At 36.4% G+C, this 22,687-nt stretch overlaps 1 protein-coding gene across 3 annotated transcripts in view; it reads right to left on the bottom strand.

Annotated features, from left to right (window-relative positions):
* Positions 1–22,687, bottom strand: part of MAN1A1 (mannosidase alpha class 1A member 1) — a 168,920-nt gene that overhangs the window by 15,590 nt on the left and 130,643 nt on the right. For all 3 annotated transcript variants that reach the window (XM_068551129.1, XM_068551131.1, XM_068551130.1), the window contains 4 exons: positions 20,364–20,487; positions 18,251–18,344; positions 9,975–10,090; positions 379–598 (listed from right to left, as the gene is read on the bottom strand). In XM_068551129.1, the coding sequence (XP_068407230.1) occupies positions 379–598; positions 9,975–10,090; positions 18,251–18,344; positions 20,364–20,487 (554 nt within the window). The remainder of the gene's footprint in view (positions 1–378; positions 599–9,974; positions 10,091–18,250; positions 18,345–20,363; positions 20,488–22,687) is intronic.

Genomic DNA, 22,687 nt, shown 5'->3' with positions numbered 1-22,687 from the left:
AGACTCATCATATATTTCATGGAGATTCTGGGAAGATTAATAATGGTTTATAACATACCAAGTTTCTTTTGTACTGGGAAAGAGACTCTCACCCAATGTTATTTACCTAAAGCAGGGCCAATAAGTTAGACAGACTTAACCCTTTATGGCCTGGATTTTTGTTTCTTGGTAAACTAAAGGTAAATATTTTTATATAGAAGAGCAATGCTTCTTGAAGTAAAAATAGAGATTCATTTAAGATATTAATCATGATCATCAAGTTTCATCAGGCATGGTGGATGTTCTTTTGATGGCAACAAATGGACAAAATGGACAAAGTTCCTTACTGAATGAAATAAAAAGCACACAGATTGTGTATGAAGAGTAACAGGTACTCACATGTGCGATTGTAAGATTCATGACAGGTACGGGCAATTTCAGCCCCGAGTTGAAGGTAGTGTTGGGTCAGGCCTTCAGGAGCGTTGTCTGCCCCGAGGGCAAACATGCCTCCCGCAAAGCAGGTCAGGTGGCCCATCTTGTGTTCCAGGAGGCCCCCTTTCCACTCTGCGATGTAAGTCAGTCCGTTACGTGACTTCCGGATCAAGTGAGTCTCAATTGCCTGAAAAAAATACTTATTTTCAACATTTTGTAATCTCTTCTCAGATTTATACCACAACATTAAAAAAATAAAAAAAGATAAAACATCACTCACGATTTGAGTTTGTTACTACAAATCCAATTCAACCTGAAATTTCATGTTATTGCTCTCTGTATATGTCCTCTAGTCTATGCCTTATTAGTTTGGTTAGTTAGAATTAACACTGTTGGGCCAGCCCAGTAGGTTTTGCTTGCTTCCATGACCAAACACTTGTAGTCCTCATACTGAAAAAGCTGTTTCCTTTTCAAAGATAGGCCACTGGTATAGTGGTAAGAGCTGCTTTAGTGCATTTCCATTTTCACAAATGGAGAAACAACACAAAGCACAGGCTCTACCATGAATGCTGAACAGACCATATTTGTGTATAAAATCCAGGCTGGTGGTATTACCCCTCCTTTCTCTCTCTTAGGCTTGGAGGGGTAGCAAAACAGAGTGGGAAAAAGGAGCTGTTCTTGAGTCAATCAGACTGCTTGGCTTCAAATTCCAGCTCTGACACTTACTATCTGTAAACTTTGTGGGTAATTTGCTTACTGTATCCTTAAATCTCAGTGTCCGTATGCATAAAACGGGAATAGTAGTATCCACTGAAAAAACTGCAACATTTTTCTTATAAAGCAGTCAGTACTGTGATTAGCACTTGATAAAGGTCATTTATCATCATCACATCTCCATTGTGGTAACACTCGAATTAAATTCCTCCCTAATAATTCTTTTAAAAAGGACATTAATATACAATGAATAAGTATTTTTTTTTAAAAAAGAATAAAGGTCTGTAAATTTGGAAGAAATGATGTTTACAAAAGTGGCTTGTTAAACACCTTTTATTTCTGCCCCAGGACTGCTGATATTCTTTTGAATAAACAAAATAAGATAAGCCTTTTTTTAAAAAAAAAACCCAAAATTGTAGTGAAAGTGCTTGGCATTACTATTTTTAATTACTTTAACAGGAAATGCTCCCCTACACCCCCAATTACTTCTTGGAAGGAGAAGGGCTATGATTGTGTCTATAACTGTTATACTATTATAAAAAAAGAGAGGATTTTAGGAATCACATTTGGGAATACAGGCATAGCTCATTTTATTGAGCCTTGCTTTATTGTGCTTTGCAGATATTGCATTTTTCACAAACTGAAGTTTTGCAGTGACCCTGCGTCAAGCAAGTCTATCAGCGCTGTTTTTCCAACAGCATTTGCTCTTTTCATGTCTCGGTGTCACATTTTGATAATCCGCAATACTTCAAACTTTTTCATTATTATTATATTTGTTATGGTGATCTGTATCAGTGATCTTTAACATTACAATTACAAGTCACTGAAGACTCAGATGATGGTTAGCATTTTTTAACTAAGGTAAGTACATTGTTTTTTTAGACATACTGCTATTGTACAGTCTAGAGTATAGCGTAAATATTAACTTTATATGCACGGGGCAACCAAAAATTTCATGTGACTTGCTCTACTGTGTTATTCACTTTATTGCAGTGGTCTGGAACTGAACCCACAATATCTCCAAGGCATGCCTGTAGTAGATACAGACTACTTGTGATACAGAAGAATGAATGAAAATGAATGCATAGGTAGATAAAACCTCTCCTACCTTTACTGGAAATAAACAAATAACACCAAGATGGTAAGAAATAAATGAACGCACTACTGTGCTCATTAACTGTGGTTAAGCTAATTTTATTGATGGTCTAGTTATTACATTAATATTTCATTCTTATTTAATGCAACTGAACATCTTAGCTATTTATACTTCTCATAGCACAAATTGCAATAAAGTCCTTCAAGCAGATACTTGTTCATCACCCAAGAAATTATTCTTTCTACATGGCAAGAGTAATAGCTTTTGAGCATGCATTAGAGAAACATTATTACCCTGTTACAGATCCTGAATAAAGTACTATATTATTTTTGGCATGATTCTGACCAAGTTGCTATCTCTCAAAATAAATTACAACGAAGTTCCAAGACTTTTAAAACAATGTTTGTGTGGCAATGGGAAAATGTAAATAAATATAAAGGAGGAAAAAATAGTCTTTAGTGGCTCTAAAAATTGTTGTGTCAAGCCAACAGAGAATTGATTAGGAAAAAAGAGTACTGTATATTTTGTGATTTCATCCTTCTACATTTGAAAAAAATTAGTTGGCTGTGCCTATAGAATCCTAAATGCCTAATACATCACCTGCCCAGGTATCATTCACTCCAGTGGACTTTCTTGCAGCATGAGCATCCACCACTATAGATTCTTAGTATGGCTTCCAGATGAGGCCATAACAGCCAGTTGAAAACTCAAAGTATTTCGTTATTAACACAACGAAAGAAAACATGCCACTCTGGGATTAAATGATTTCCAAAATGCACTGGAAGCTAAAACTGATGGACTACATCTCCAGTAACTCAACTGTCCGGAACAGTATTGTAAGGGATCCTCTCTTTCATAATAATGATATTTTAAAGTACAAGCAATACAAAGAAACTTTACTATGTAACACATGACTACTTCTTAAAATCAGAAGTATAACTGTTCTAGCTTTGCTTTCTATGTTGAAAATGCACAATGGATTGAAAGTGTTTTTACTATTAAGAGAAAGAGGAAACACTTTGACTTCATTTGCTCTTAATGGATTTTCCTGTCAATGGTTTGTCTAAATACAATATGCTAAAAGCTGTGTGGGTATAGTTCTCAAAACTGGAGGAAAATTATTTCAAAGAGTATTTTAAAGTTGCCTTTCCTGGAACATCAAGATCTTAGGGGGCCACTTTAAAATTAGAATAATTAAAATGTCTGCCAGGACTGTAATTAAAAATGACATAATGCAAACCATACTGTATGGAGAACTCCCTGGTTTAAAACCTGAAACCTCATAGGAATGAAGAAAGATAAACCTGAAGAGGCCATATGGACCATATCCTAGTATGCTTTTAATGTTTATCATGTCCTTTAAAGGCTGTGCGAAATGAAGGTCAATGTTCTAACTAAGGTGTCTGGTTCCTATATGTGAAATAGTAAAGAGTTGTGTCTGCTCTACTTAGTGAAGTTCACTACTGACCTTGGAGGGAACCAATGTAATATTAAATCCAGTCAACTAGAGCAGTACAAGTTGTATTTATATTTAAACAAATAAGTTGGTCTATTGTGAAATCACCCAGAATTCCTTTTAGGGACACTGATTTTAGAACAATGGCAACATCATTGGAATTACAAATATCCATTTTTTCCCCTATGAATTATTATTATTATTTTTTTTAAAAAATTTCTAATTTCATATCTAAACTATGTAAGAGGCTGAGCCCAACAGGACATCTCCCACATAAGGCCACTTCTCTAAGATTAGGATATGTAAGTTACCTACCTAATTCAAGGTAATGATCATAAAGATGCTCACTGAACTCAAGAGAAGAATGGATAAATACAGTGAGAATTTCAACAACAAAGAGTTAGAAAATATAAGGAAGAACCAGAGCTGAGGAATACAATAACGGAAATTTAAAAAATATACTAGAAGGAATAAACAGTACGTTAGATGATATAGAGGAATGAATTAGTGATCTGGAAGACAGAGTAGTAGAAATCACACAAAGTTGAACAGAAAGGAGATAAAAAAAGAAATTAAAAAAATGAGGTTAACCTAAGAGATCTCTGGCACAACATCAAGCATACTAACATTTGCATTACAGGTCCAAGGAGGAGAAGAGGGACAGGATGGGACAGGGAACTTATCTGAAGAAACAATAGCTAAAAACTTACCTAACCTGGGAAACGAAACAAACATCCGGGCCCAGGAAGCAAAGAAAGTCCCAAACAAGACACACCAAGGCACATCATAATTAAAATGGTAAAAATTAAAGATAAAGACTCTTAAAAGCAGCAAGAGAAGGGCAACTAGTTACCTACAAGAAAACTCTCATGAAACTATCAGATGTCTCCTCAGCAGAAACACTGCAGGCCAGAAAGGAGTGGCACAATATATCTAAAGTGATGAAAGGGAAAAGCTTATAACAAGGAATACTCTTCTTAGCAAAGTTATCATTCAGATTTGAAAGAGAGATAAAGAGTTTTACAAACAAGCAAAAGTTGAAAGAATTTAGCACCACTAAACTGGCTTTATAAGAAATGTTAAAGGGACTCCTCTAAGCAGAAAAGAAAAGGCCACAACTAGAAATATGAAAATTATGAGAGGAAAAACATCACTGGTAAAGACAAACAGATAGTAAAGGTAGTCGATCAACCACATAAAGCTAGTAAGAAGGTTAAAAGACAAAAGTAGTAAAATCATATATATCCATAATAAGTAGTATGGATACACAAAAAAAAGATGTAAAATATGACATCAAAAACATTACACGTGGTGGGGGAAATAAAAATGTAGAGTGGTTAGAACGTATTCAAGCTTAAGAGCTCATCAACTTAAAATAATCATATATACATATGAATGATGTTCAATATGAACCTCTTGGTAATTACAAACCAAAAACCTATAATAGATACACACACTCAAAAAAGAGGAAGGAACACAACATAAAGCTAAAGATTGTAATCAAATCACAAGGGAAGAGAGAAAAAGAATAAGAAAGAAACAAAAAAGAACTACAAAAACAATGAACATAATGGCAAAAAGTACATACGTATAATAATTATTTCAAGTGTAAATGGACTAAATGCTCTTATCAAAAGACACAGAGTGGCTGAATGGATGAAAAATCAAGACCCATATATATGGAAAAATCAAGACCCATATATATGCTGCCTACAAGAGACTCATTTCAGATCTAAAGGCACACAGACTGATAGATAAAAAAGATTATTCCATGCAAATGGAAATGGAAAGAAATCTGGAAGCAATACCACATCAGACAAAATAGAATTGAAACAAAGACTGTAAAAAGAAACAAAAAAGGACATTACGTAATGATCAAGGGATCAATCCAAGATGAAGATATAATAATGTAAATATATATGCTCCCAACATAAGACCACTTAAATACATAAGCAAATATTAACAGACATAAAAGGAGAAATTGACAGTAACACAATAATAGTAAGGGACTTAAACACCCCACTCACATCAATAGGCAGGTCATCCAGAAAGAAAATAAGGAAACACTGACCTTAAATGACACATTAGACCAAATAGACTTAATAAATAGATAATTTAAGAAAACTGAGATCGTATCAAGCAACTTTTCTCACCACAATGCTATGAGACTATAAATAAACTACAAGAAAAAATGCAAAAAACATAAACATGTGGAGGCTAAACAATACACTAGTAACAACCAGTGGATCACTGAAGAAATCAAAGAAGAAATAAAAAAATACCTGGAGACAAGTGAAAATGTAATCACATTGATCTAAAATCTATGGGACACAGAAAAAGCAGTTCTAAGAGGGAAGTTTGTAGCAATACAAGCCTACATCAGGAGACAAGAAAAATCTCAAATAAACAACCTAAACTTACACCCAAAGGAAACAGAAAAAGAACAAACAAAACCCAAAGTTAGTAGAGCAGAAATAAATAAAATAGAGACCAAAAAACTGCAATAACAATAGAAAAGATCAAAGAAACTAAGATCTGGTTCTTTGAAAAGATAAACAAAATTGATAAACCTTTAGCCAGACTCATCAAGAAAAAAAGAGAGGGCCCAAATAAATAAATCAGAAATGAAAGAGGAGAAGTTAAAATGATACCATGGAAATAAAAAGGATCATAAGAGATTACTATGAACATTTATATGTCAATAAAATGGACAACCTAGAAGAAATGAAAAAATTCCTAGAAATAGATAATCTCCTAAGATGGAACTGGAAATATCAATAGAAAATATTAATAGACCAATTACCAGTAAAAAAATTGAATCAGTAATAAAAAAAAAAGTTCCAACAAACAAAAGTTTGGAATCAGTTGGCTTCATGGGTGAATTCTACCAAACATTTAGAGAAGAGTTAACACCTATTCTTCTCAAACTATTCCAAAAAACCGAAGAAGAAGGAATGCTTCTGAAATTCTATAAGGCCAGTTTTACCCTGATACCAAAACCAAAAAAAAAAAAAAAAAAAAAAAATACAGGCCAATATCAGTGATAAACATAGATGATAAAATCCTCAACAAAATATTAGCAAACCAAATTCAACAATAAATGAAATGGATCATACACCATGATCAAGTGGGATTTATCCCAGAGATGCGAGGATGGTGTAGAATCTGCAAATCAATCAATGTGCTAGACTACATTAACAAATTGGAGAATAAAACTCATATGATCATCTCAATAGATGTAGAAAAAGCTTTTGGCAAAATTCAACATCCATTTATGATAAAAACTCTCAACAAAGTAGATACAGAGGGGATATACCTCAAGATAATTAAGCCCATATATGACAAATCTATAGCCAACATCATAATAAATGATAAAAAGCTGAAAGCAACAAGATCAGGAACAAGGCAAGGATGCCCACTCTTGTCACTTTTATTCAACATAGTTTTGGAAGGCCTAGCCACAGCAAATAGAAGTCCAAATTGGAAAGGAAAAAGTAAAACTGTCACTCTTTGCAGATGACATACTATATATAGAAAAATCCTAAAGACACTACCTAAGTAGTAGGACTAATAAATAAATTCATTAAAATTGCAGGATACAAAATTAATATACAGGTATCTGTTGCATTTCCATACACTAATAACAGACTATAAGAAAGATAAATTAATAAAACAATCCCATTTACGACTGCATAAAAAGTGTAAAATACCTAGGAATATATCTAACCAAAGAGGTAAAAGACTTGTACTCTGAAAAGTATAAGACATCAATGAAAGAAACTGAAGACAACACAAACAAATGAGAAGATATACCATGGTCATGGATTGGAAGAATAAATATTGTTAAAATGACCAGACTACCCAAGGCAATCAACAGATTCAATGCAATCCCTATCAAAATACCAAAGACATTTTTTATAGAACCAGAACAAATAATTCTAAAATTTGTATGGAACCACAAAAGATCCCAAATAATCAAACCAATCTTGAGAAAGAAGAACAAAGCTGGAGGTATTATACACTCTGCTTTCAAACTATACTACAAAGCTACAGTAATAAAAACCATACAGTACAGTCACAAAAACAGACACATAGATCAATGGAACAGAATAGAGAGCCCAGAAATAAACCCATGCTTATATGATCAATTAATCTATGATAAAGGAGGAAAGAATATACAGTGAGAAAAAGATAGCCTCTTCAATAAATGGTGATGGGAAAACTGCACAGCTACATGCAAGAGAATCAAACTGGACTACTTTTTCACACCATATATAAAAATAAATTCAAAATTGATTAAAGATTTAAGTGTAGACCTGAAACTATAAAATTCCTACAAGAAAACACTGGCAGTGCACTCTTTTGACATTGGTCTTAGCAATATATATATATCTATATGTGTGTATATATATATCTATATATATCCATATATTTTTTGATCTGTCTCCTCAGGGATGGAAAATAAAATAAAAAATAAACAAGTGAGACTACAACAAACTAAAAAGCTTTTGCACAGTGAAGGAAACTAACAAAAAAAAAAAAGTGAAAAGGCCACCTACTAAATGGGAGAAGATATTTGAAAATATATCTGATAAGGGATTAATATCCAAAATACACAAAGAACTCATACAACTCAACAAATAACCAGATTAAAATGGACAGAAGACCTGACTAGACATTTTTCCAAAGAAGATGGAATGCAGATAGACGGCCAACAGACACATGAAAAGATGCTCAAGATCACTAATCATCAGGGAAATGCAAATGAAAAATCACAATGAGATAACATCTCACACCTGTCAGAATGGCTATCATCACAGACAACAAATAACATGTGTTGGTGAGGATATGAAGAAAAGGGAATCCTTGTGCACTATTTTGGGATTGTAAATTGGTGCAGCCACTATAAAACTGCCATATGATCCAGCGATTTCACTTTAGGGTATTTATCTGAAGAAAACAAAAACACTAATATGGAAAGATATATGCACCTGCATGTTCACTCCTGCATTTTTTCCCATAGGCAAGATATGGAAGCAACCTAAGTGTTCAAATGGGTGGTTGCCAGAGGGGAGGGGGATGAGGGAGCAGGAGAAATAAGTGAAGAGGATTAAGAGGTACAAACCTCCAATTATAAAATAAGCCACAGGGATGCAATATACAGCATAAGGAATATGGTCAATAATATTGTAATAACTTTGTACAGGGACAGATGGTTACTAGACTCATTGTGGTGATAATTTCATATCATATACAAATGTCAAATCACTATATAGTACACCTGAAACTAACATAATATCATACATCAACTACATTTCACTTAAAAAAAAAAACTATTTAGGGGCTTCCCTGGTGGCGCAGTGGTTGAGAGTCTGCCTGCCAATGCAGGGGACACAGGTTCGAGCCCTGGTCTGGGAGGACCCCACGTGCCGCGGAGCAACTGGGCTCGTCAGCCATAATTACTGAGCCTGCGCTCCGCAACAAGAGAGGCCGCGATAGTGGCAGGCCCGCGCACCGCAATGAAGAGTGGCCCCCGCTTGCCGCAACTAGAGAAAGCCCTCGCACAGAAACGAAGACCCAACACAACCATAAATAAATAAATTTAAAAAAAAAAGCAAACCTTAAAAAAAAAAAAACTATTTAAACTAACACAACATGGTTAATATAAAATAAAAATTAAAAAAAAAACTAGTTAAGGAAACAAACACTACATAAAGTATCTATCTAACACACTACTTAGTAAACAGAAGGTAATTCAAATATTTGTTCACTCTCATTCCTCCTCCATCACAAAGGACCTTTGAAAACTATTAATAATCTTCGATGAAATATTAGTTTGGTTAGTTCAGATTTTTATATGAAAGTACTGTCTATTTATCTCTGGAGGTAAGTTTACTTCAAAGGGAGGTAGCCATTAGGATTGTCTGTAATCTTGGGCAATTTTAACTTCCTCAATTTTTAGAATATATAATAAATTCAGGATTTTTTCCTCTCCATAATTTTAAGTGTGACTCTAATAGGGAACTCATACTTGTTGAAGAAAAATACCCTTTTTCAGATGTGTGAATCTTAACTGAGGTTTGAACCATGAAAAAAAACTTTTAACTGCCCTATTAGAACTAAACATTATCAAGTATGATTATTACTGTTATAATTATATTAGCACATATTGAACTCTACCTAACTGGAAACATTTTGTAACCCACTCAGGTAGTATTCCATTTTTTCATTAAAGCTTGATTAATATGCAAGTTTTAAGTTAGTTGAGTGGCAACGATGATTTAAATTTGGGTTTACCTTAATAGCATCGAAATACATCTTCTTAGCTTGTAGATCTGTCTTGTCAGACATTAACCATGCCTTTAGCAAATATTCATAAAAGCTGTCTCCAAGTCCTCCAACTGATACATGATCTGCAAAGAGAGGGAAATGAATTTTAGACTGATTCAGACTTTAATTCAGATAATGCAGTAAAATCATATTAGTAACTAGGATGCAAAACCGTTAAGTCAACTGCAACTCAATGTTACATTTAAATTCCAACAAATCTCTTGTTTTCAGAAAGATATTCTGAAATGAGCAGATGTGCTGTTAACTAATGTGATATACTTTAAATAATTACCAATGTAGTATTGTAAACATGGAGATAAAAAATATATAATCAACCCTAATTCTATTTTTACTGTTTCTTTAGTAAAAATACCAAATTAAAATGTTTTACCATATATATTCAAATATAGTTTTAATTGCTTTATCTCTCAATAATAAACTATGTCAAAGCTATGAGTATCATCAAATCTTAAAAAAAAAAAAAACTGGCTTGCAATATAACCAGAAGCTCCTCAGCTTCTTGTATTATAATTTTTATTATTTGATAGGTTTTGTAGTGTTATCAATCTGAAGGGTCAAAATCCTTTGAGAGAGGTAAGAAAGAAGACAGGGCAGGAGAAGTTTTTCTTTTTAATACAGTCACCCCTCCATATCTGTAGGTTCCCCATCAGTAGATTCAATCAACTGTGGATTGAAAATATGATAAAAAAATTCAAGGAAGTTCCAGAAAGCAAAACTTCAACTTGCCATGCACAGCCAAATTCTATTTACATGGCATTTACATTGTATTTACAGAGCATTTACATTGTATTAGGTATTATAAATAATCTAGAGATGATTTAAAGTATCTGGAGGATATGCATAGGTTATATGCAAATACTAGGCCATTTTACATACGGGACTTGAGCATCCATGAATGCTGGTATCCCTGGGGTCCTGGAACCAATCCCCTGCAGATAGGGAGGAATCAATGTACTCCATTCCTACAGTCCCCCTCCTCTGTCATTTATTATGCCAGATCCACTACATATTTATATTATTGCTATACAAACAGTCTTTGACTTATAGGTAGGTAATCCTCATTAAAAGTGAGAAAACTGAGGTTTAGAGGGGCTAAATGAGATTATAACGTTGGTAGGTGCCAGCTAACTCTTCAGCCCACACAGGGTCTCAAACTTGGAATCACTTGCTCCCTAACATATAACACTAAATGTACATATTCTTTTGCCTACTGCTTGAATTAATACTGTTTACTTTTCAAGCATATTTACCTACAAAAACAGAGACATACTCTCTTTGAAATATCATTCCTAGAATTCATAGAGAATTTGTGCATTAATAAGGTAGTCTTATTTGGGAAATTTGCATTTGAAGTTTCATAACTCGAAACTAACTTTATGTATCTATTAAAAAAATAAAACCTTTATTAGTTGATTTAGTTACACAAAAGTAAATTGGTTTTTATAGTACTATCAAGACAATTTTCTCCTGAGTCCCACCCAACAACTCCACTTGGACATGGGGACCTAAAATTGAACACAGGTTAAAAGTGAATGCATTATCTTTTCCTCCTCAACCTTATCTTAGCCTTGGTCCCTATCTCACTAAGTGGCGCCATCATCCTGCCAAGTCTGCACGAGTCAGACATCAAATAGTCATTCTTTACCTCTTCTCTCCTTCACTCCCATATTCAATGAGTTACTGAACTCTACTCATTTTACCTCCAATGTATCTCTTAAGTGCATCTACTCCTTCCTGTCCTCACTAATGTGATTCTGGCCCAAGCTACCACTGTGTCCTGCCTGAGTCTGCAATGGCAAATTATCTGGTCTCCTGCACTGTGATAGCATCTTGCTATTTAAACTTATTAAAATTAAAAAAAAATCAGTTCCTCAGCCACACTAGTGCTCATACATGTGGCCTGTGGCTACTGCACTGAAGAGGGAAGATACAGAACATTTCCATCATCACACAAAGTTCTGATGGCAGTGCCACTCCAATCTATTTCCCACATTAATGAATGCCAGAGCAACCCTTTTAACATGGGAATCAGATCAGCCCTTACTTGAAGCCTTCAATGATGGAGACTCAAAGCCTGGGTCTCTGGAGACCTGGGAGGCCCTGTATGACCTCAATCTTCTCTATATTATCAGTTCTGCTCTATCTGCTCTCTGCCGTCTTGCTATATGGTCCCTCTTTTGGTTTCTCAAAACCATCAGGCTCCTTCCCACTTCAGGGATTCTAAAGGCATTGTTCTCTCTGTCTGAAGTGCGCTCCCTGATTCCTTTTCCCTTCATTTAGTAATCCTGACTCATATTTCATATCTGATGCCCACTAAGTTCTCTCATTATACACTTTCTGATCGCACACGTGTACCACACCTCACCTGCACTTTCATAAGATGGTGAAATTTTTTTTGTCTCCTTCATAAGATTATGATCCAGGAGGGCAGGGACCAGACCTATGATGTTTCCCAGTCCACATCAGCTCCTAAAAAGCATCTTGCACATAGTAGGTACTCAGTAAAAAACTGATGAACAAAGCAAAATTCTTTTAAGTCAGTCTTATTAAGGACTACACCTATGAAGCCCAGAAGGGCTATATTTTTAAGTAAATATGTGATTTTCTTTTGCAGGAAGCCCAGAATTACAGTTTTAATTTTAATGTAAAATTAGTATTTTTATAATTGTAAGGCTGATCCTTAAAAGAGCAGTTTGAAGTGACCTTTACAATTTCCTAAATAAATGGCCACAGAAACCTCTGACATTTACAAACTAAATAGACTAAATACTATCCCATCGATAATAAGCCCTGTTGTTATAAACATGACTGCAGGAGACAAATGCAAGAGATGTGTGGTAAAGCAAATCACGTCCAGTTACTGTCAAAATAACGGGGACTAAATAAGTAATAGGAAATGATGGCCATGCTCCAGACATGTCCTTTAGAGTTAAAGCAATGAGAGTTGAAAACTAACAGCCAGAAGCGCTTCATTTTCTTCTCCCTTGGGTTATGATTCTATAATGAAGGAAGAAGCAAGCTCGGGCATTTGGTGATTTTTTAAAAAAGGAAAAGGGTTTACATATTTGTTTTAATTAATGTTGCTAAGTGCTGGTTAATTTTCTATTTTCCTACCTATAAAATTTTTATATTTGGAAAGAATCAAAATAAAGGAACACCAAGGAACATAAAGGAGAAACAAGAAAAGGTCTTTTTGATAATTTAGCATATCACTCACTAAGCTTCTCCCATGTCTGGATGACTATTTGTGTCGGCAACAAAGTCCTGTGTAAATATCTCAGTGGCTGTAAGAGAGAACATGCCTGATTTTATCAGCAGGAAAGGACTGTCTACTTCTAGAAAGAACATATGTGGTATTCTTATTCCCAAATGCTCTAAACATAATGTGTATAATAGTTACTCAAATATTATGTTCTTTTATAAAAGGGGTAATGTATTCTTTTCTTTTCTATAAAAGGGGTAATGTATTCTCTTCTTTTCAGTAGGATTAGGTCACATAAAAGGATTCCTAATACTTAAAAAGAGAAAAAAAAATCAAAAGAATCAAGACAAAAAGGATTCAATACTCAGCATCTTCACTTTTTAATTTTATAGACTTCATCTGAATCTGAACTTCTCTCCTCATAGCAATCCCCCAATGATACTAGTACCACCATATTTTATAGATACACACAAACACACACACACATATACTGTTGCTATGTTAACTGAAGAAGGGTGATAATTGTTCTGTTTATAAGACACGGAGCCCCATATTTGGCCTCAACAGTCAAGAGATATTATCATTGACCAGGACCGGATGCTGCCTCTCAGACACAATTGAGGAGCAGGAGACAAATTGTTCAGAGAGGAAAAACAGAACCATTATTAAAAGCAGAGGCAGAAAAAGTCAGATTGGATACGGACTGCATGAGTATTCACAAAATTCAAGTAAGCTCCTACTAGCTGGAAGATACTATGTGCTGAGTTAACAAATATGGCGAAGTCACTGTCCTCAAAAGTTTTGGATCCATAGGAAGATGGGTATGTATATGAATCATTAGGAAAAGACTGTGATAGGAACGTACACAAAGTGTTGGGACAGAGGAGGAAGAAGGGGGCGGGCAGAGGAGGAGTGGGTGCTAACAATTTCCAACCAGTGTCTTGAAGAAAGCCACCTAGAAGAAATGGAGATTGAGCTGGTTCTTGGTAGAGTTAGAAGTGCAGTAAAAGGGCTGAGGAAACAGCACAAGCCAAGACCTGGATATGGCCAAGCAGACCTTGATTAAAGAATAAAAAAAAGTGTGTCTTCCTTGTGGCTGGAACACAGTATGGGGGTGGGGGAAGAGAGACGGGGGACTCATGAACCCTATTTGTTTTTCCATCAGGAATTGGCCCATAAACAATCCAATTACAAAGGGCCCTTTGTACCAGGAAGCATGGCCAAATACGTAGTGTATTGGTGACCCAGAAGGTGAAGCTGGGATGTTCCAGAACAACTGACTCGTTTTGTCCCTCTTCATAGTGACTTCTAAATCCTATATCACAGGAAGAAAAAAGTAAATCATAGAGACTTTTTTTCAACTTTTGAAATCTTTCGTGAGAAGGAGAACTCTAAAAACGCTTGTCCTTTCAGAGAATCGTATCTAGTTATCTTGAACTCAGAAAGCTACTCAGGTTCTATTTTATCCCAAATACTATAGTGGCCCTCACACTTTTTAGCCTCAGCACCCTTTTACACTCTCAAAAACGAATAAGCACCCTAAAGAACTTGTTTATGTAATATCCATCAATATTTACCATATTGGAAGTTAAAACAGAATTTAAAATATTTTATTAATTTATTTAAAGTAATAATATACCCATTATATTAATATATAGATTTTTCATAAGAATATGTTACATTTTACAAAACAAAAATAATTAGTGGGAAGACTGATACCATTTTACATTTTTGCAAATCTCTTTAATGTTTGCTGTACTAGAAGACAATTGGATTTTCATATCTGCTCTACATTCAATCTGCTGCTATATGTTGTTCTGGCTGAAATATATGAAGAAAATTCAGCCTCACACATTTATACAGTTGGAAAACAAAGAGTATTCTGATAGTCTTTTCAGATAATTGTGGGTAATTTTTCTTTGGTACTACAACAAAACTTGACAAGTGGTCAAAGTTTTTTAACAGTTGCAATGTGGAGTTAGAAACCACATCGATTAATTTTTGTACTATTACATTAAAATCCACTGGGCCATCTTGCACTTTGAATGCACTTTTTCTCACACATGATTTTATAGCAGCATGCATTGGTCATTTGGAAAATATTGGTTCACTGAATTATGCACATCTTCCAGATGTTGATACATTTGATTATACAACATTGAAAAACCATATTTGTTAATATCATCACCAATCTCAGCAGAAGAGTCTTTTAGTGTTGGTGAAAGACATTAAGCTTATGGTGGCAATGTGCAGGTTTTTCAAAATTCTAATTTTCATTTAGAAGCTCAAGTTTTACCTTTGGCACAGATACTGTTAGTTTTCCTGGAAGCAACGTGCTCATTTTTGCGACCACGTCTATCAATTACCCAAGTCTGAATAACCAGTTTGTCTTCAGTAGTTCTTTCAAGTAAAAATGGTGACTTGTGAAACAACATGCGGCTAGTTCAGCTTGCAACTCAATCACACGAGTGCTTTTCTATGAGGCAACCACTATTTTTCATCATGCAGCAGAAACACCTTAAGCGTCCTTTCCATTTAATCATACAGAATATTACAATGATGTGCACTCAATGATTGAGATTTACTAGAATCAGTAAATTTTTTGCTTCATTAAGAGCATTCATGAGTGAAACTGGCATCTTTTTATTTGTTATCTGCAGTGAAGGATATGACCACAGGTATATCTCATTTTATTGCCTTTTGCAGATACTTCGTTTTATAAAAATTGAGAGTTTGTGACAACCCTGCATTGAGCAAGTCTATCAGCATCATTTTCCCAACACAATTTGCTCACTTTGTGTCTCTGTGTCACAGTTTGAAAATTTTCACGATATTTCTTTTTCATTACTATTATTTTTTTATGGTCATATGTGATCAGTGATCTTTGATATTACTATGACTTACTGAAGGCTCAGAAGATGGCTAGCATTTTTTAGCAGTAAAGTATTTTTACATTAAAGTATATACAGTGTTTTTTAGACATAATACTACTGCATACTTAATGGACTACAGTAGAGTGTAAACATAACTTTTATATGCACTGGGAAATAAAAAAGAATGTGTGACTAGCTTTATTGTGATATTTGATTTATTGCAGTGGCCTGGAACTGAACCCACAATGTTTCTGAGGTATGCCTGGTGTTAGTACTATCTAGTGTCTCTGCCATGGCTATCACTATTGCTTCAGCAGTTTTGTCCACCATTGCTTTTGCAATGTAACTGCAACTGTCAGCACAGTAAAAAAGGCAGAAAGTCTTAGTGTTATTATAAAAATAGCTTTGATTTTGTAGATCCCCTGAGAGATTTCAGGGACATCTAGTCATCTGCAGACCACACTTAGGTTAAGTGGCAACCTTGACCATGGTGTTGTGGTCTCAATGCTAGGGCCTTCCATAGACATTACTAACACAGACATAGATTCTAGCACATTTTTTCTACTACATTATTCTTTAAGAAAAATACTTCTAAAGTAACAGCGAGGCATAATCATCTAGGAATATCATATTTAAATATAAAGAAAAAAACTCAAATTAGAGTAAAATTTCAAGACGTCGCTAACATCCACGGCACAGCTAGACATCTCACTTAGGATTTTTCATTTGCTCTCAGGTGCTGCTTAATCTACCACTGTTTTTCCAAATCAGCTTGAGAACATTTCTCTCAGCTACTCTGAATCTTTATATGCCTGGCCAAAGTCCCTAAGGATCTGAAGTGAGGGCTTCTAGCACAATACTTTCTTCTACGGTAAAGTTACCTCTCCTGGCAGGAAGCCTTTATCTGCTGGCTTAAAATTGACTAAAGTACCCTGTTTGCTCTTACAATTTCTCAATCCTTAAAGACTCAGGCTCCTCTCCCATCCTGTAGCCAAACAGAAAGAGAAAATGTTACAAAATAGAACACTCTAGTTAGTCTGGGTAAACCTTGCTAGTCATTAGCACAAAGGAACAATTTTCTTATCTATATAACCAGTTTATTATAGGCTAGCATCCCCACAGTACCCTGACCAGATATTCCCTTTCTGATTAACAGCTTTAAGTGTGCTTACAGATCATCATGCTCACAGTTATGCATGAAAAATAAACAATCTAGTTCCCCGGTAACACTTACAGTCTGTCTTATGACAGAAGCCTATTTATTAAAGGAACCATGCTCCCTTTCCCCTTTTCTAAAGATTCTCCAACAAGATTTGTGCTTTTCTTGGTGTTCCTTCTCTCTGTTACTAGAACAGTGCTGGGTATCATAAAGAGCTAAAACAATGCTTAACTTTTTTTTATTATTAATTATTGGAGTATAGTTGCTTTACAATGTTGTTAGTTTCTGTTGTGCAGAAAAGTGAATCAGCTATACATATATGTGTATCCCCTCTCTTTTTCATTTAATTTAAATTTAATTTAATTAATTATTTATATTTTTTTGGCCGTGTCGCGTCTTAGTTGCGGCACATGGGATCTTCATTGAGGCACTGGGATTTTTCCTTGTGGCACGCGGGCTTCTCTCCAGTTGTGGTGTGCAGGCTTCTCTCTAGTTGTGGCATGTGGGTTTTCTCTCTCTAGTTGTGGCGCAGGGGCTCCAGAGTGCGTGGGCTCTGTAGTTTGCAGCACTTGGGCTCTCTAGTTGAGGCGCACGAGCTCAGTAGTTGCGGCGCATGGGCTTAGTTGCCCCACGCCATGCGGGATCTTAGTTCCCCTACCAGAGATCGAAGCTGGGTCCCCTGCATTGGAAGGCGGATTCTTTACCACTGAACCACCAGGGAAGTCGCTATACACCCTCTTTTGGATTTCCTTCTCATTTAGGTCATCACAGAGCACTGAGTAGAGTTCCCTGTGCTATACAGTAGGTTCTCATTAGTTATCTATTTTATACATAGTAGTGTATATATGTCAATCCCAATCTCCCAGTTCATCACATCACCATCCACCCCCACCCCTGGTATCCATACTTCCATCCTCTACGTCTGTGTCTCTACTTCTGCTTTGCAAATAAGTTCATCTGTATCAACAATGCTTAACTTTTGACTTACATTGAGCCCATTGTCCACTATTGGGATTCAGATAGTTAGGATAAAGGCCTTGTGGTTTTTCCAGGTTGTTCAGTACTGTTCGAATATTCATTACCTACAATAGAAAATGGAATGTTACTATGAACATATGAAGAACAAGTTTGGTGCCATTCTTCTCTTTCTTGATTCCATTTTTCCATGTTAGAAAAAAAAAAAAGTTGATTTAAATGATGCAGAATTAGAGCAAAGAGAGTTGCCACCAGCTTACAAAAATACTAACTGTAAGTGAATATAGTCACACTGATCTACCATATGGCAGACACCATAGAAGGAACTAGGATGTATCAGTGGATAAACGAAGTCATTACCATTTTGGAATTTGCATCCAGTGGAGTGAGACAGCTAACAAACAAATAAATATATCAGGTGGTAATAAATGCTATGAAAACAATACAAAAGACTAATGGGACAGAGTGATGTGAGGTGGTGAGGGTGTACTCTGTTAGTCAGGGTGGTCTGGGGAGGCTACTGGGAGAGTGTTTCAGCAGAAATTTAAAGGAATGAAGGAGTAGGTCATGCAGAGCAATGGAGGAAGAGCACGTGGGCAGAAGGAAGAGCAAGTACAAAAAAGCCCTGAGAAAAGGGTGGGTCTGGCAAGACCACCAAGGGTGGAGGTGAGGAAGCAAAGGGGAGAATGTCAGAGAGCCTAGAGGTGGCCAGGGCCCACATCTTGCAGGCCTCACAGACCATAATGTGGGCTCATCTTACTGAGTGTGAGGCAAAGCCATTGAAAACTTGTGTTTTTACAGGATCAGTGTGACTGAGGGGGCAAGGGAGGAAGTGGTAGTCAGACGGCTACTGCACAGTCCAGGTAAGAGATGATGGATCCCTGGACTAGGGTAGCAGCACAGGTAACGGGATACAAAGGATTTCTTGATGGATTGGATCTCAGGTTTACCAAAAAGAGAGGAACCAGGATGACCTCAAGATTTCTGGTCTGAGCCATTGGGTAAACTGAGGCGTCTTTACCCAGATAATGAAGACTAGAGTAAAAGCCAGTGTAGGGGCTGAGTCTGAGACATTTTAAGTGGGAGTTGTCTGATAGACCTTTCAGTGGAAATGCTGAATAGGTACTTAGCTATAGAGCCTGGAGTTCAGGGGACAGGTTGGAATTGGAATTACAAATGTGGAGTTAACAGCCTACAGATAGTATGTAAAGTCATGAGATTGAATGAAATAATGGAGAGAGTGAATGTAAAAAGAAGAGGCCCCGGTTTGAGTCCTGGGGTTTTCCAATGTTTAGAGGTTGGGGTGATGAAGAAGATGCAATAGAGGAGACTGAGAAGGAGCACCTGGCAAAGACGGAGGCAAGCCAGGGGCAGAGAATGCCCATGGAGAAGGAAGTGATCTAGTGTGCCAATGCTGAGAGGGAGAGGGAGAGGGAGAAGGAAGTGATCAAGTGTGCTGATGCTGAGAGGGAGAGGGGGAGGAAGAGGGAGAAGGAGAAGGAGGCAGAGGGAGGGAGAGAGAGAGGGAGAGGGAGGTGAGAATGACCATTGGATCTGGCAACACAGCCCTCACTGGTGTGGCTGGGGGAAAAGCCCGGCGGGAAGGCATTCAAGGGAGTGGGAGTCAAGAAGAGAAGATAACAAACACAGACAACTCTTCCAAAGAATTCTGCTGTAAAGGGGAGCTGACAAGTGGGGTGAAAGCTAAGGGCAGAGTGGTGGGGTGATGGGTGTGTTTCTTGAAAATGAGAAATTGATTCAATTGCTACTTTGCATTTGTAAAACACTTTGAGTTTAAAAAGTCTTTCATGTATATGGTTCACATAGTCCACAAAACATTATAGTTTTAGATAAGGGAAAAAATTCAGAGACGTAAAGTTACTTGCTTGAGGTGTAGAGAATCAGACATGTAAGCGAGGCCCTCTTGCACTGAGTTAGAATGGTGCCGTGAAAAGAATGGTTTACAGTTTGGTTAAATGAAATGCTGCATGTAACAAAACTTCATAAAGGGCTACATTAAAATTGGTGGTTCTTTTCCACATTCCGTATTACTAAATCTCCCCAGAGAGGGATATTGTTTCCTACAAGTACTTTTTTGCAGTGCAAGGTATATTGGAGAATCTCACCTTATCAGCAAAGATGGGGTTTCCTGATAAGTAGCTCAAGTGAATAAACTCCAAATGCAGAGTTCCAAATTCTGCCAAAATACTGCTGCCTCCTGAGGCCCAGGGCCAATTCCTTCCAATCCCACTAAAGAAGAGAAGAGAGTGAAGAGTTATGGGTCAGAATGATTCCATTTTTTGCAGCTCTAAGTAGTAGAAGTGAAAGAGACAGCTTTTGAATAATGGCACCTCAGTTAATAGTTTGCTCTGTATATTTTAAAATATCCAGGGTTGCTTTCTTTGGCTACTGGTTTCAGGCTTTGATTCCTATCTTCAAATTGAAAATTACTTTTGACTTAAGTCAGAAGGAAGTTGTTATGTGCTTGCTGTTGATGAACAAATATTTTAGAAGGTACAGGTGCCATAAAGAGATATACACCCATTCCAAGTAGAATATAAAACAAAATCAGACCAAAACACCCCTACCATGCTCCATATCCCATATTAAGCCTTTCTACATTTTCAACATTTTAATTAATTTCAGTCTGAGAGTCCAGGGACTTTTTTAGACATTCACATTATATACAACATTTTTCTTGGATATAAGATATATTTCAAAGATTCGTTAGTTATATACTCATTCCACCCTGCTCTAAACTTCCTCCCCATTTACTAGACTCCCTTTCTTATGTTTCCCTTCACACAATTTTACCTATTTTCTAAGGCACTCATGTATTCCATGACCTATTTAATCTACGCTCAAGAAATTCAACAAAATTATGTAATTCAAATCTCAAAGAGGTCAAAGGAATAAGCTTAAAAAATTATTGCCTTGTGGCTCATCTTAGTGAAATGCTTTTTAAAAAGAGTTAGTCCTAAACATACACTGACACAAATACACATAAAGTGGCTCTTGAGACATGGTCATACACTTGGGTACAGTTTATTTCTGGAGAGCTACTTAAAATGTCAAACACAGGTGATAATTCAAATAAAGAATAAAGTCAATGATTCTCCTGACCAATAAATTCTCTTCCAGAAAGCTGAAAACCCACATTTTGGTTTTCATTCAGACTCACATTTACTGCATGCCTACACTTTGCCAGGGACTACGCAGGGCACTGGGTTACAAGGATCCTTGTAATGAATAAATCACTCTTAAGGACCTTATAGCGTAATGGGAAAGAAAGAACCTAAGCGTAAATAATTCCAATCACATAGAGTAAGTGCCAAGTTAAATGTGTGAAGTGTTCTGAGCACCTAAGGCCAGGACATGCAATCCAACATGGAAGGGATCACAGAAGGCTTCTTCGAGGCGAGTCCTGAGTACATAGATTCTTGAAGGGTAAATAACAAGTAGTGAGGGAAGAATGGAGAGAAGGAGAATCTGGACACAGAGAGACACACAGCAGAAGGGCTAGCCAGGAACCTGAGGTAGCTCCTGAGACTGGTGAGTGGAGGGAAGGGAAGGTGGCAGAAGAGAAGGCTGCAAGGTTCAGTTGAAGCCAAACCTTGCAGGCTTGTGGATTTCTCACTTTCCTCTCTTTCTAGGTTGGCCCCATTGACATACTGCTCTTGGTGCCCCCTAGGTTTCCTATTCCCTTTGTTTTTCATTTTACGCATTCACAACCCTGGGTAAACCCTTCCAGTTCTGTCACTGCTTCTGCCACAGGCATGCTGAGGATGCTGATGAAAAGGAAAACATGATGACAATCTGGTATCTGACGTTGTAGGCTGCCACCCTCTTACTCCCTGTTTCTTTTTGGAGTAAAATCTAGATTTTGCTCCCAAACACGGATTTATAGTAAACCTAATAAAAAATAAACAGAAATAAAAGACAGAGATCTGAAAACCACATATTCATTTATTTTAGAAAATGCCTTACATTTATTAACTTCTGGGACTGAGAGTCAGTTTTTATTTTCATCGTTGGCTTAGATAAAAGGAATATCCAATCATCCAAATAGGATGAACAGGTACTTTCAAATTTTATTAACATATGGCAAATGCATACAGTAATTGGTCACTAATTTGCTGTCATGACATGTTATTTTTTTATTCCAATCGTTCTATCACTGACCAAAGTCAATAAACCTATTTAGCAAAACTCCAAATTTCTATGTTCCAGAGAAACTATAAAAGCCACAATATCAGGGCAAGAGGGAATGATGACTTCATCCGGGAGAAGGAAGAGGATGGCATGCCGAGGAGCCCAGCCCAGTTTCCAGATCTTCAGGGACTGGTTCTTTTCAAGTTCAGGGTGTTAGAGGCTGTGGCAGCACACTCAGATGTGAAACTTAAGCAGTATATGTACTAAATAAAATTCAAATTACTTTTGTATGCAGGCA

The sequence above is a fragment of the Eschrichtius robustus genome, chromosome 9 (genome assembly GCF_028021215.1).
Source record: "Eschrichtius robustus isolate mEscRob2 chromosome 9, mEscRob2.pri, whole genome shotgun sequence".
Lineage (NCBI taxonomy): Eukaryota > Metazoa > Chordata > Mammalia > Artiodactyla > Eschrichtiidae > Eschrichtius > Eschrichtius robustus.
Note: the sequence above shows the minus strand (reverse complement) of the source record. Positions and strands in the feature narration are given on the sequence as shown.